The sequence below is a fragment of the Galleria mellonella genome, unplaced genomic scaffold (assembly GCF_026898425.1).
Source record: "Galleria mellonella isolate WM207_F2 unplaced genomic scaffold, CSIRO_AGI_GalMel_v1 utg11328, whole genome shotgun sequence".
Classification (NCBI taxonomy): domain Eukaryota; kingdom Metazoa; phylum Arthropoda; class Insecta; order Lepidoptera; family Pyralidae; genus Galleria; species Galleria mellonella.
This window is the reverse complement of record NW_026441976.1, coordinates 15,079-29,251: the sequence shown is the minus strand read 5'-3', so window position 1 is coordinate 29,251 and position 14,173 is coordinate 15,079. Positions and strand designations below refer to the sequence as shown.

Sequence of the window (14,173 nt, the reverse complement as noted above, 5' to 3'; positions counted from 1 at the left end):
GTCTACATCACCTGAATCGTCATCTTTTTTTTTTCCTTTTTCTACAACTGCGCTTCCCCATGAATGCTAATTATATTACTGTCGCTGAATTTAGTGAAAATATAATATTTTATTCAATAATAAGAATTGATAGAGATAGTTTTAATAAATTAATAAAAAAAATTTAAAAAACCCGCTTGTTCTTATTCGAGTTTCCCGCCTTTTCGTCTTATCTACGTATCAGTAAATGTCAATTAAATGTCAAATAGTATATGTATCATTTATCTGCAATGGGAAAGGCAAAAGAATTAAGCCATACAGGCACAGCAAATGTATTCCATTTTTAATTTATATAATATCATTTCATACAAGTAATCTATAATTATAGGATAATAAACAATATTACGAATAAATATTCATTATATTACTCATTGTAATAACGAAAGCTATATTGTTGTACTACTTAATTATTTTATAGAGATTTTTTTAGAAGATATTAATGTTTGATGTTTGACTTTGTGATACAATTTAAGAGGAAAGGAACATATGTTGTGTTTTGGTTATGTACTCTTTGGTTTTGTTATTATTTTTTAATGACTTCTTTGTTTTCCGTTTTTAACAAGCTTACAAATTTTGAATAATATTTCCAAAACTCAATATTTAAGCTAAATCTCCCTTATTACTGATTATTTTTAAGTAATAGTATCGAGAAATGACTTCAGCACCGCGGGCGGCCCGCCTTGCTCAAGAAATGAAAAACTTTGAAACTAATTCGCCTTGGGGAATTACTTGCGTGCCAAAGACGGAAGATAATTTAGATGTGCTCAAAGTCACTTTACTCGGTCCTAAGGGCTCTCCTTACGAGAACGGAAAATTCCAACTCATCATAACAATCCCCGATAATTATCCGTTTGAACCGCCGCTTTTGAAGTTCGATACACCTATTTATCATCCAAATATTGACAAAGGTGAGATATTTTATAAAAGTAGTCGGTCAGTGCATACCCATAGGGTCGGTTGTTGGAATCGAGGTGTATGGATAGGGGCACTATTAAAAAACTTAATTTTTTTTTTTTTTTTTTACAAAGGAATTGGTACCACTTACATTAGTAATTAATTCCGCTACTTTTAGTATGTGAGCGACTGCCAACACTCGAAAGATTGACTATCACTATTACTACCAGAAGTTCCACAACCTTCTATATTATCCATTAAACCCTGATGGCCATTTTCACCATTTGGTTACCACTTTCCATTATGAATTATCACTTTGTTTACATTCTAAGTATAATAAAATTATAGTGATTATTGCAAACTCTCATTGTTTTTTTTAAAGATATTTAATTATTTAAGAAAATATTTATATTTAATTTATATAAATGCTGTTTATTTTTAATATTGTTAAACAAATCAAAATCAATTGAGTAAATTTCACAGTGTCACTAAAAAAATAAAATTTAATGATTAGTTCCATTCATGATCAGTACCCGACCCAAAGGTCCCCATGACACTTGCGGCATTTCCGCGTTGGATTGTCAGAGATATCCTTTGAGCCAGATATGAACCAGAACGGCGATCATGGCCCCTATCCGCAATGCGCAGACTCAACTCTTTTATGAAGGATTTTGCTTCTGCTCCCTACAGGCCCGTAGTCTCAAAAGCAATAGGAACGAAGATGTAAGCTGGTTAGAGAATCTTATACTTTGAATATTTGATTTTAGCCGCAGTTTCTGCGGCCCGAATTTATATAAATTATATTGAAAAAATAATATGCCAGATCTAATGCCTGGTGCTGTATCTCCTGTATGTATGTATGATTGGGCAAATGTGTACATAAAATTTTATAAAAATGTTTTTAGTACTAGTATAGCCTATTTGTGTATTAAATTTTATTTAAATCTATTCATCTATTTATTTTAGTTATTGTAGTACAGTGCAGCTGACCGTGTGGTACATATTTATTACATGTTTTACTATATTTCCAGGTGGCCGAATATGTATGGATATGTTAAAAATGCCACCGAAAGGCGCCTGGTTACCAACAATCACATTGGAAACTTTGCTCATATCTCTCCAGACCCTGCTTGTAAATCCAAATCCTGATGATCCACTCATGTTAGACATAGCCAATGTATATAAGTTTAATATTGAGCAATATTTGGAAAATGCCAGGAAATACACTGAAAAATATGCCGATAGAATATAAAGTACTTCTGTTATTGTTAAGTGTAATTGTATAAATGGATGAATAAAACTTGATATTATATTAAAGACTTATGTGAAACTTATGTTATTATCCTAAAGAGGGTTGACGTCAGGCAGGTGGCCAGTCGTAAAACTAAAAACCAAATCTTTTTGTAATATGGATAAAATCATATTACGCCGACCCCAAATGATTGGGATAAGGGTAGGAAGATGATGATGATTAAAGACTTATGTGAAACAATTTCATGTTTATTTATCATTAATCTTTACACGTGATACCCCTAGTGTTGCAGGCGTCCATAGGCTACAGTGACTGTTTGTATGCCATTTGACGTGGCAAAACATAATGGACATCTTGTAAACTTGACAAATGCAACACTTTATCTACAATGTTTCTGGCAAATAAATTTAATTTCACTTCATACTATCAGATGGACTGTATGCTTGTTTAACCATCTGCGGTATAAAAAAAAACCCTCTAATTTCTTATAAATTATTGAGATTTTAATATATAAATCCTGAAAGTAAATATATAAATATATAAATCCTGAAAGTTCATATAATAAAGCACCCTATTGTTATCAGTTGGCTTAGTTTCATATATAGATCTACCCACATTCTTGTTTTAAATGTCAACATCTTAATATTGCAGGTATCCTCTGGTATTGCAGGTGTTCATAGGCTACGGTAACCACTTACCATCAGGTGGGCCGTATGCTTGTTTGCCACCTCAGTGGTATAAAAAAAAAAAACATAAATAGATGAACACTCCTTATTGTTTCTTTCAAAAGATTACACTAGTATCATAACAGTCTTTAACTGTCCATTGCTGAATATAAGCCTTCCCCTATGGGGATCTCACCAGTAGTTACTATGCTTGGTGGGCAGATTGGCATCCATAGCCTTTGGAAATATTTTAAGAGGAATGCTGCTGCCCATCTCCCCTTCCTTAGTCTCTTCTTACCACACTTACAAAAAGGGGCGGCCCAATTTATACCAGCACCATATCATAGTACATTAGAATAGGGGAGGGGGGAAGGGATTGTTAATAATGGAGACTAAAGGCCCCATTGCTAGCAATATACCCAACCAGGTCGACCTCCACGTGGCCCCCCTGGAAACCATCGTGCTGAATTCCAAGTGTATGTATTCATCACGATGAGCTAACTGACCTTTTTTTTTTATTCTTACCTATCATCTCTCACTGGTGCCCCGCCAGCGTATATCGTTAGCGCAGGCGGGGTTACCATTCCATCTTCAAACATTAAAAAAAAAGTACTATAGAATACTTATTATAAATACAAACAATTACAAGATTACGCTGAGAAAACAATGGGCGGCGCCTTATCACTAAGAGCAAACTTTTCCAGACAACCTTTGGATTATAACTGCATTTACTAGAAAAAAAAAAAAAAAAAAAAAAAAATTGTAGTCATTAAAAAAAAAAAATACTAACAAATTTTAAATACTGATTTATTTACAATCATAAATACAAGTGACACTTATTTTTACCAATAATTAATATACATAGTTACATATGTTTTTAAATCTAAAAATTTATATTCATAGATGGAATTTAGTATTTATATTATAGTATTTTTATACTATATTGTACATGTCACAATCATGACAAATATTCATACATACAGACAGTAAATGAGTGTAGTTTTTGTATATATTAATGGAGAAAGCTTTGCAGGTAAAAGCGCTGACCCTGGCATAGTATTGGTGTGGATTTAGACACACTTCAAAATCCCATTATAATTTTATTTGTATTTTTTTATACAACTTAGAATGGCAAACAAGCTGACGGCCCACCTGATGGAAAGTGGTAACCGTCGCCTATAGACATGAGCAGTACCATGGACATAACAGAGTATACTGTTTCACCCATGATACCCCCCATGCGTTGCCATTCCTGAGGACTCAGGTGTTATACCTCTGTACACTGTAAATTCACGCCATATCCCACCCTTCAAACCGAAACACAGCCATGCAAACACAACTGCTTCACGGTAGAAACACGAATGGAACAGGTACCCAAACAATGGACTTTTGTACAAAGTCTCCCTCTGGTATCAACAGTTTTATATATTAGTAAATTATTATACTATATTTTACTCATGATTTTATATATGGATAAAGTGCTAAACTAGGATGAAAACCAACTATGTCCTTTCCCATCCTTTTAAAGGAATCCTAATATAATATTATTCATTTCCAAATAACCCACTGGTCAAACTGTACCTACAAATCTGTTAATATTACATTTTCAATGTCCACATTAAATACAGCGGGGATGGAAATTTAATATATTATAACTCACATAAAGCAAAGCGCCTTTTGTACCCTTCTGGGCACTCAAACAGTTCCAAGAAAACTATTGACTATATTTTAAACAATTTCAACCCGTATCTGTGCTGCTGTCATCACTAGAACTGGCACTCTCCGTCTCTGAAGAGCTACTGTTCCTCTTCACCTTCTTCCCGGTTTCCTTTTTATCCTCTGTACTGATAGCGTCACCAGTATTATTATTAGTTTCATCACTCTGCAATTTAGAATCCTTTTTCTTCTTTCTGTCATCACTTGTGGTAGGTTTTAAAGTTTCCGTGGAGACAGTTGCCACCATTTTTGACTCCGTTTTGGTGGTGGCAGTTTTCAATTCCTCTTCTTCATCAATAGGTTTCTTACTAGTAGTCGATGCAGCTACGGCTATTTTGTACGCCTCAGGATATTGAGTGCTGGAAATTGATGATAGCAATATTAAAATAAAGATTGGATGAACATTTTTTTTTTGGGTGAAAATGGTATGGTAACCCCCATAGCCTGCGCTAACGGGATACGCTGGCGGAGCATCAGTGAGGGATGACAAGTGAGGACGAAAGATATGGCTGCCTGTAAGAGAACACTGTTAAGTGATAATTTCAAACTTTGTTTGTTCTGTATGTAATAGTTAATAGTGGAAACTTTATTGGTTAATAACTATTAACTATAAGAATTATATAAATTTATTTGCATTAAACAAAGACCACTGATACCTAATCAGTGGTCTTACATTATATAAAGTTTTATGCCTATTTAGCCATTCTTTTAAAATTAAACTATGATCCCATTTATTGAAAAAATGCTATTACTCCGTTAATGACTTTTGTACTGGTGATTAATGTAAATACTAGAATAAAAAAATAAATTTGACATATATGTATATATATATACATATATATACATACATATATATATACATACATACATACATATCTGTCACGCCTGTCTCCCATTAGGGTAGACAGAAACAATGGAACGCCAAATGCTTCGATTCAAACAAACCTCTTTCGCTTCTTCCACATTCATCAATCTTTTCATACACATTCGCCTTTTAATATATATATATATATATGTTGTTATTCAATACTTGTAATATTAAATTAAATTTAATGCTTTTTTATATGATCATACTTAATATCAGACACAATGTACATTGCTTTTTGTATAAATGACTAATGACTGTTGCATTACAAAACTACAGCATAATTAAAAAAAAATTACAATTGTGAAAAAAATTAGTTCAATCTAAAAAGTGAACTATTGAATTAATTTTGATAAAATTTTTATGGGACCTATCTAATCTACCTTCAGTTTTTATCCTTTCAGATATTCATAGCTCAGATAGCTCAATTTTTCAAATTGGTTTCCAACTGACAGAGTTGTGAGGTAACAAACATAAAAATATTACAATAAAATTGAGAATATCTTTCTTTTTGAAGTTGGTATAAAAAGGGAATACTATTTCATACCTCAGCTTAGTTTTGATGGCTCGTATCTTTTTAAATATAAACTCCAGGTCTTTCCTCATCTCGAGGAGTAGTTGCGTGTGTTTCTTGAACTCTACAGATGCAGCACGGAGTCGGCTGGCAGATAGCTGATTGCAGTTTGTTAACATCTCTGTTGTTTTTTCAAATCTCTGCAACCTGATACGATTACATTAATTAATATAAATTTTATTAGCTGTGGTCATCTTTATAAATAAATAACTCTTTCGCATTATTATTTTAGTTCACTAACACCATTTCTAGCAATAAACAATAATAATTATTAATAAATAAGCTGTCATTTGATGATAAAGTGCTGTCTATAGATTTGTACAGCACCTCAGACATCATAAAGAACATTGAGGTCATTATGAAACACCTCATTTGTTGTTATTCCTGTGGACGAAGTGTTTTTTTTATTTTTTGATGGGTGAAAATGGTATGGTAACCCCGCCTGTGCTAACGGTATACACTTGCAGAGTACCTGTGAAGGGTGATAGATGAGAATGAAAACAGGCCAGTTAGCCCATCATGATGAATTCATCAGGAATTAACCATGATAGTTTCCAGGGAGAACCGCGAGGAGGTCGACCTGGTTGGGTATATTGCTAGCAATGGGATTCTCAGTCTCCGTTATTAACAATCCCTTCCCCCCCGAAAGTGTTATGTTACCATACCTAATAATTTCACTGTCTTATCCACTATTCAAACACAGCCATGTCAGCACAGATATTTGGTGAACGAAATAAGACTAAGACAAAAGCGCCCGTGCAGATGACTTGTCCTAAATCTCTTGGTAGCCTGATCGGTAGAATCTATACAGATGAGTTATAAGGACTTTCTGGTCTCTTAGTCGGTAGGTAGTCTTAAATAAACAACAACGGGTTTAACAATTACTCACATATTTTTTTGGGCCCTAATAACTGTTTCCACGTCAGATTGGTCTACCATTCCAGCTAGGCCTTGCACGAACACTTCAGGGGCCGAGTAATTTTGAAAGCATTCTATAGAAAAATCACTTTCGGGTGTGTCGTTAGCCATTATGTACAGCTGTCGTTTTTTTTTTTTTTTAAAAAGAAATTTAGGGCATTACAAAAAGACCGTACTTATCCCAATTCTATAAAAACAAAAAAAAAACTTTGAAGAATTTGAATTTATAACAAAGACCTTTTATAAATAAACTTAGATATTAGTAAAGATGACAGATATGCAATACTGCCAAATTTCAAATTACCTATCTGTCATTGACAGGGTCGATTCTGAGGCGCAGTTTCTTTAATTAAAATTTCAATTTGATGTCGATTCGAAGTCTTTATTGTCAATACTAATATGAATTAATTTTATAATATGTTTAAATTAAAGTTATTATAATTTTAGTTTGTGGTGGTTTATATGATATTGATTTCTCAAATTGATGCCTCAGACTCGTCATAATTTTCTAATGAAAAAGTATGTAGTAATGTACTCTGTGGCTATCTCAGGGATGGGCGTTTAATTTTAAATTGTTAATATAAATGTTTAGTAAATAAACGTATAATAAGGTTGAAATTGTATTTTTTCTACAGATTGGTTGAGAAGCATTTTTATAAATCTATATTTTTTATAAATCTACTGTTGGGTTTGGAATATTGTCATCTGTTAAAAAAAAAGTGTAAAACTCAACAATTACTCTTTTAAATCTCTATTTACATTATGTGCATTTATTTAAATGTGCTATGTCTAAAATTACATGGTCATTACAAAACCTGTGCACGATCGATTAAAACCATGCACATTTGTCATTCAACTAAGCCTTTAGTGTGTTTAATAAATGTTTCTTAATAATATATTTAAATATAACAATGTAGGTCCAAAATATCCTTCGGTATCTTATTATAACATTTAGTGCCCATTCCCATAAAAAGCTTATTAACTTTTTTTTTAAATGATACTTTGGGATTTATATTCAAATTCATATTTGCATCTAGTACCACAGATAATATAATACTATACTAGTACTGGTACTAAGATTATTGATATCGCTATTTTTAAGAAACAGTTGAAAATTTCTGTATATATAGGTATATAGAATGTTTGTGTATATGTATGGTGATACTACGGTTAGAATATTTATCATATTAGCTGTCCACTGTTGGACATAGGGCTCCTCCTTGGAGGCTTTTGCCAGTGATTACTACGTTTGGCAGACGGATAGGCAACCACAGTTAGGCTTTGGTGTTTTTTTTAGAATAATGCCGCTGTCCATCCAAAGTCATTTCATTAAATTCCCTTAGACACCTCTTATGATACTCACTGGAATAAAAAGTGTATCCCATTCAATACTGGGACCGGGGGGAGAAGGGATTGTTAGTAGTGGAGATTAGTAGCCCCTTTGCTAGCAATATACCCTGTCAAGTCGACCTCTTGGTTCCCTCTGGAAACCATTGTGATTGATTTATTGTTAGATTCGTCACGGTGGGCTAACTGACCTTCTTCATTCTCACATATCATTCCTCACTGGTGCCCCGCCAGTGTATACCGATAGCGCAGGCGTGGTTACCAATTCATTATCATCCATTAAAAAAAAATACCGGGACCCCACGGTTAAAAAGGATATTTGCTTCTTTACATTTCTATTTTAATGATTCACGATTTACTATACAGTAAATTACACGAATAACACGTTTTGTAAAACAAATATGAATTGGATGTTGACTGCTTTACCCCATAATAATACTACATAGGACAGTATACTATGAAAATAAGTAAAATTAACTAATCTGGCAGTCTTTATATTAGTATAGTTTAACTTTGCGTATAAAATATGTCGCCGAATTTAATTTGGTGATAGGGTTTTGAATGTGAGGACTCCATTAAATTTCATTATTAAGAGTGATTCCGAGAAAGACTATAATAAAAAGGTTAATTATTCAATTTTATAGTAAAATAGGAATTAAAACTTTTAGAAAGGAATAAATTTGCACATTTCATTTATTTAGCGTTCAACATTATATTATTATTTGAAAAATACAATATAACATTTAAATGGTATATGAACGTTTACGGGGATAATTATTTTAATGACAATATTACTTTTTAAATATGCTTAAAACCATGTTTTTAAATTAATACCGATACTTTCAATCTCTAGTATTCAGTATTGCCAACATTTTTAGACGTTTCCCCTCCTATTTTATAATATTCGCGTCATGACACATTATTGACTTCCTAGCTAATATTTTCATTACTTTGTTCATTATTGTTTTTTTTTAATTAACCATTTTTAACTTTCTTCTTTATTCTACATTCTTTAACTTGTCTAATAACCTTTTTTGAATAGGTTTAAAAAAATCTAGATTTTTATACTTAGACGCTGACGGTCCACCTGATGGAAAGTGGTAACTGTCGCCTATAGATATGAGCAGTACTGTGGACATAACGGAGTATACTGTTTCGCCCATGATACCTAATCGACCTGCTTCATCTTCACCTATCATCCATCACTGGTGCCCCGCCGGTGTATACCGATAGCGCGGGCGGGGTACCATTCTACTATCACCCATTAAAAAAAACATGTTTTGCTAACATTGGCGTGCAAAATATTCTACCAAGGGCAGCGGCAGTTTTAAGAGCCTTGCAAAATCAATTTAGGATATTGTTTTGTGTAAATCAGATACAAACTAAATATTTTTAATATTACTGTTAGAAGAGAACAATTATCATCGCCTCTAACTGTCCACTGCTGAACGTAAGCATCCCCCTTAGGGGGTTTTGTTAGTAGTTGCCACGCTTGGCAGGTGGATTGGCAATCGGGTCGGTGAAGATGTTTTAAGTGGGACGCTACTGCTCATCCATCGCCCTCCTTTAGTAATTTGAGTTTAAGCTTAAAAACAGGGTAAAGTTCAAATACCTATGTATAAATAATAAAGACGGAAGACTGAGGATATTATGTTTAGTAAATAATGGTTTACAGCTATCTGTGATTATTAATTCAAACATAGATCTTATACATCGATTGCTTGGGTACCTCTGTTCCATCCGTGTTTCTACCGTGAAGCAGCTGTGTTTGCATGGCTGTGTTTCGGTTTGAAGGGTGGGATATGGCGTGAATTTACTGGCTACAGAGGAATAACACCTGAGACCTCAGGAATGGCAACGCATGAGGGTATCAAGGGCGAAACAGTATACTCCATATTGTCCATAATCCATTATGTCCATGGTACTGCTCATATCTATAGGCGACGGTTACCACTTTCCATCAGGTGGGCCGTCAGCTTGTTTGCCATTCTAAGTTGTATAAAAAAATCTTAATAGCTATATCTTTATTTGTTAAATTACTCCAATAAAAGTGACATATTTTAGTGTAGATAGGGCAAACCTATTTAACTTTAGAGTCAGGTTTGACTCACTCTACAAATTTTTTAATCTATTGGGAATTGCCAAATATTAGAAATCTTGTCTTCCGTAACAATAATTCAATTTACTTGCTCATCACTAAATATAATACGTGTATGGATCTCGTTGAAAATCTCGTGAGCGCAATAAAACATTCGCGCGTGCAATTAAAACAGCATCAGTGTAGCACACGCGCGGGGCATCTGGCGCGCGGACGTGACGTCACGTTGCGCCGCCATTTGCATTTTTTTCCCGCCAACCGCGAATTTGCGGGGCGCGTTCGGAAGCTGTTTCGTTTCTAGGTTTAGATTAAATTTATATCAAATATTTTAATACTAGCTGACTTGGCGAATTTAGTAGGCCTTACAGTCTAAAATAATTCTCTCAATATTTGTTTTTACGTGAATCTTTCCGATATTTTAATAGTTATTATGCTATTCGGGGCGGAAAGGAATACAACAAATAATTGATTATCAAAATCTGTTCAACCGTTCTGGAGTTATAAATGATGTAACTAAACCCACTTTATTTTATTTATATGGATTTAGAATTACAAAAAACCTTGTGTTTTGAAATAATTTTACGTGAATACGACTACAAAGTTTTTATGTCTTGTTTTTTACCTTAGAATATATAGATAGAGCATCGAGCGTCAATAATGGGTCAACTTTTTTGCTAATAGCTAATAGTTTATTAATTGTAAAAATTAGCTGATTCGTTTTTTCTATCAGTATTTTATATATTTAGGCATTAAATGTATCTTGACGTATTAATTAATAAATAAAACGAGTACTTACGCATTAAATATATGCAGAATTTATAAGCAAATAAATATAGAAGTTATAAAGGAGTCACTAATATCAATAACTATTTATCACGCAAAATTGTATGAAAAATTTGACCTGTTTTTCTGGAAGCATTTCTATGGAGACACTCTATCTATATAATCAATGTGACATAAAGACAATCTTACATTATAATCGTGAATTTGAATATTAATCAGTGAGGAACAATTTTAAATAAGCGTGCAATTGCATTTTCTCATTATTGTTTACGTCATTCTAACTATGATTAGGAAGCGAATTTGCTTTGAAATGGTAAGTTCATAATACTGCACGCAATATCTTTAAATAGTTCAGACATTTTTAGTAGGAAGTCGAATCTCAAAATGTCAGTACTTTTCAACCGACTTCTAAAAAGGAGGACGTTCACAATTTGGTTTTAATTCATGCTTGTATCTTTATAACTCCGCCTTTTATGAAGTGATTCGAAACATTTTTGACTTCATAAAGTAGAGGGCTCTTAATTCGATTGTATTTTGCTTATGTTTGTGACCTCATAACTCCGTCAGTTGTAAACCGATTTGGAAAATTCTTTTTTTATCTGAAAGGTATACTAATAGATAGGTTCCATAGAAGTTTTATCAAAATCGATTCAGTAATTTAGTTCTTAGATCAAAATAACTAGTTTTTTTTATACAACTTAAAATGGCAAACAAGCTGACGATCCACCTGATGGAAAGTGGTAACCGTCGCCTACAGACATGAGCAGTACCATGGACATAACAGAGTATACTGTTTCGCCCATGATACCCCCTATGCGTTGCCATTCCTGTGGACTCAGGTGTTATTCCTCTGTACCCAGTAAATTCACGCCATATCCCACCCTTCAAACCGAGACACAGCCATGCAAACACAACTGCTTCACGGTTGAAAGACGAATGGGACTGAGGTACCCAAGGAAACGACTTTTGTACAAAGTCTCCCTCTGGTTCTGTCACGATTGAAGTCGATTTTTTTAATCTGAAAAAAAAAGATATACTTTCTGATTAGTTTCAAACAAAATTTATCGAAATCGGTTCAGTAGAGCATAAATCAAAATCATTCAGGTCGATGTTTTTTTTTGCGGAACGAAATTGTAAATTTTGAGGTCAGTTTTTACAATCGATTGGATCCAATATAGCGTTAGGTATCGTTATCATCATCGTACCAGCCTTTAACTGTCCACTGCTGGACATAAGCCTCCCCTTGGGTTAATTTGCCAGTAGTTGCCACGCTTGGCAGGCGGATTGGCATCCGCAGTTAGGCTTTAGAGATGTTATAAGAGGGACGCTGCTGCCTATCCCTCGTCCTTCCTTAGTCGCCTCTTACGACACCTACGGGAAAAAAAAGGGGTGACCTATTCTATGTTTAACTTACTGTAATTCGTCATTATATCCTCTTTTTCTATCTAGCGTTATAAATAGGATGTCTATCTTTTTACCAGGGTCCGCCTTTCAAGGAATGCCTTTTAAGGTGGAGGGATGGGTAGCAGCGTCCTTCTTAAAACATCACTTAAGCCGAACTGCAGTTGCTAACCCTGCACCAGAGGGAGACTTTGTACAAAAGTCGATTGCTTGGGTACCTCAGTCCCATTCGTGTTTCTACCGTGAAGCAGCTGTGTTTCGGTTTGAAGAATGGCATATATAATATGGCAGTGAATTTACAGGGTACAGAGGAATAACACCTGAGTCCTCAGGAATGGCAACGCATGGGGGGTATCATGGGCGAAACAGTATACTCTGTTGTATCCATGGTACTGCTCATGTCTATAGGCGACGGTTACCACTTACCATCAGGTGGGACATCAGCTTGTTTACCATTCTAAGTTGCATAAAAAAAAAAACCCGCCCGTCAAACGTGATAGCTGCTGGAAACCTGCCTACTCAATAGGGGAAGGCTTATGCTCAGCAGTGGACAGATAACAGCTGATATAATAATTATAAAAAAAGTTTCAGATTCGGAAATGTATTATTTTGGCATCCATCATTACGTCAGTTATTTGTCAGTACGCGCCCAACACGGCCATGAGAGCGGACGTCACATTCGACGACCGCAATGACAGATTCGATTTGACATCTCTAATCGACGAGCAGAATCGTCAATTCGATAACAGCAACATCGATGGACACGAGCACAGGAGGCGTTCGTTGAAAAATTCGAGAAGAGGCGCGATTGAAACTTTAATGAATAATTTAAGACGATACGACTTCTCTGATACGAACTTTGCATTTCACGACGACATGAACAGTTCCGAAGGTGGCAGTGTTAGTGACTTCGAAAGGAATTTAAGAACGTACCGTAGCAAAGATAATAGAAGGTTTGGAAGCTACGTTGATTATTTACATGGAGGCATAGAGAAAGTGGCGCCATCGAAACGAAGTCCCTCACCTGATCCGGAAAAAGAAATACTAATGCATTACGCTGTGCCTATTGATATTAAAATTAATGGTTATTTCAAATTACCTGTAGTTGAATAAACTTCTTTTAACTGGATTTGGATTATAAGGACAGTGTTATCATACAAATGCTTCGTTAAAAACCGGTCAACTTTTTTATCCCGAGCCTCTGTCTCATTCGTGTTTCAACCGTGAAGCAGTTGTGTTTGCATGGCTGTGTTTCGGTTTGAAGTGTGGGATATGGCGTGAATTTACTGGGTACAGAGGAATAACACCTGAGTCCTCAGGAATGGCAACGCATGGGGGGTATCATTGGCGAAACGGTATACTCTATTATGTCCATGGTACTGCTCGTGTCTATAGGCGACGGTTACCACTTTCGATCAGGTGGGCCGTCAGCTTGTTTGCCATTCTAAGTTGTATAAAAAAAAAAGATTAGGGTTACCATAATGTACATTTATTACCCAATATGTGGGAAATATTATATTGACATTATATTGAAAAATAAAATAGATACAAAATTCTTATTAATGTATTTGAAAGAATAAGATAAAAACTGTATAATGATTAGTAAATAAGCTTATCTGTA

The 14,173-nt window shown here is 34.5% G+C and overlaps 3 protein-coding genes across 3 annotated transcripts; 2 read left to right on the top strand and 1 right to left on the bottom strand.

The window, feature by feature from the left end:
- The first annotated feature begins 497 nt into the window (after window positions 1-497).
- Window positions 498-2,425, top strand: LOC113511122 (ubiquitin-conjugating enzyme E2 T-like). Its single transcript, XM_026894719.3, has 2 exons — window positions 498-947; window positions 1,965-2,425. Exons 1-2 carry the CDS (start codon window positions 692-694, stop codon window positions 2,183-2,185), a joined length of 477 nt encoding a protein of 158 aa, XP_026750520.2. The 5' UTR covers window positions 498-691; the 3' UTR covers window positions 2,186-2,425.
- Window positions 2,426-3,662: 1,237 nt separating this feature from the next.
- On the bottom strand, window positions 3,663-7,218 carry LOC113511146 (kxDL motif-containing protein CG10681). Its single transcript, XM_026894748.3, has 3 exons — window positions 6,895-7,218; window positions 5,979-6,152; window positions 3,663-4,925 (listed from the first exon to the last, which is right to left on the bottom strand). The coding sequence occupies exons 1-3, from the start codon at window positions 7,032-7,034 to the stop codon at window positions 4,589-4,591; spliced, it is 651 nt and encodes a 216-aa protein (XP_026750549.2). The 5' UTR covers window positions 7,035-7,218; the 3' UTR covers window positions 3,663-4,588.
- A 5,920-nt stretch (window positions 7,219-13,138) lies between these two features.
- LOC128200329 (uncharacterized) lies at window positions 13,139-13,740 on the top strand. Its single transcript, XM_052893447.1, has one exon. It carries the CDS (start codon window positions 13,213-13,215, stop codon window positions 13,663-13,665), a length of 453 nt encoding a protein of 150 aa, XP_052749407.1. The 5' UTR covers window positions 13,139-13,212; the 3' UTR covers window positions 13,666-13,740.
- The last annotated feature ends 433 nt before the right edge of the window (window positions 13,741-14,173 follow it).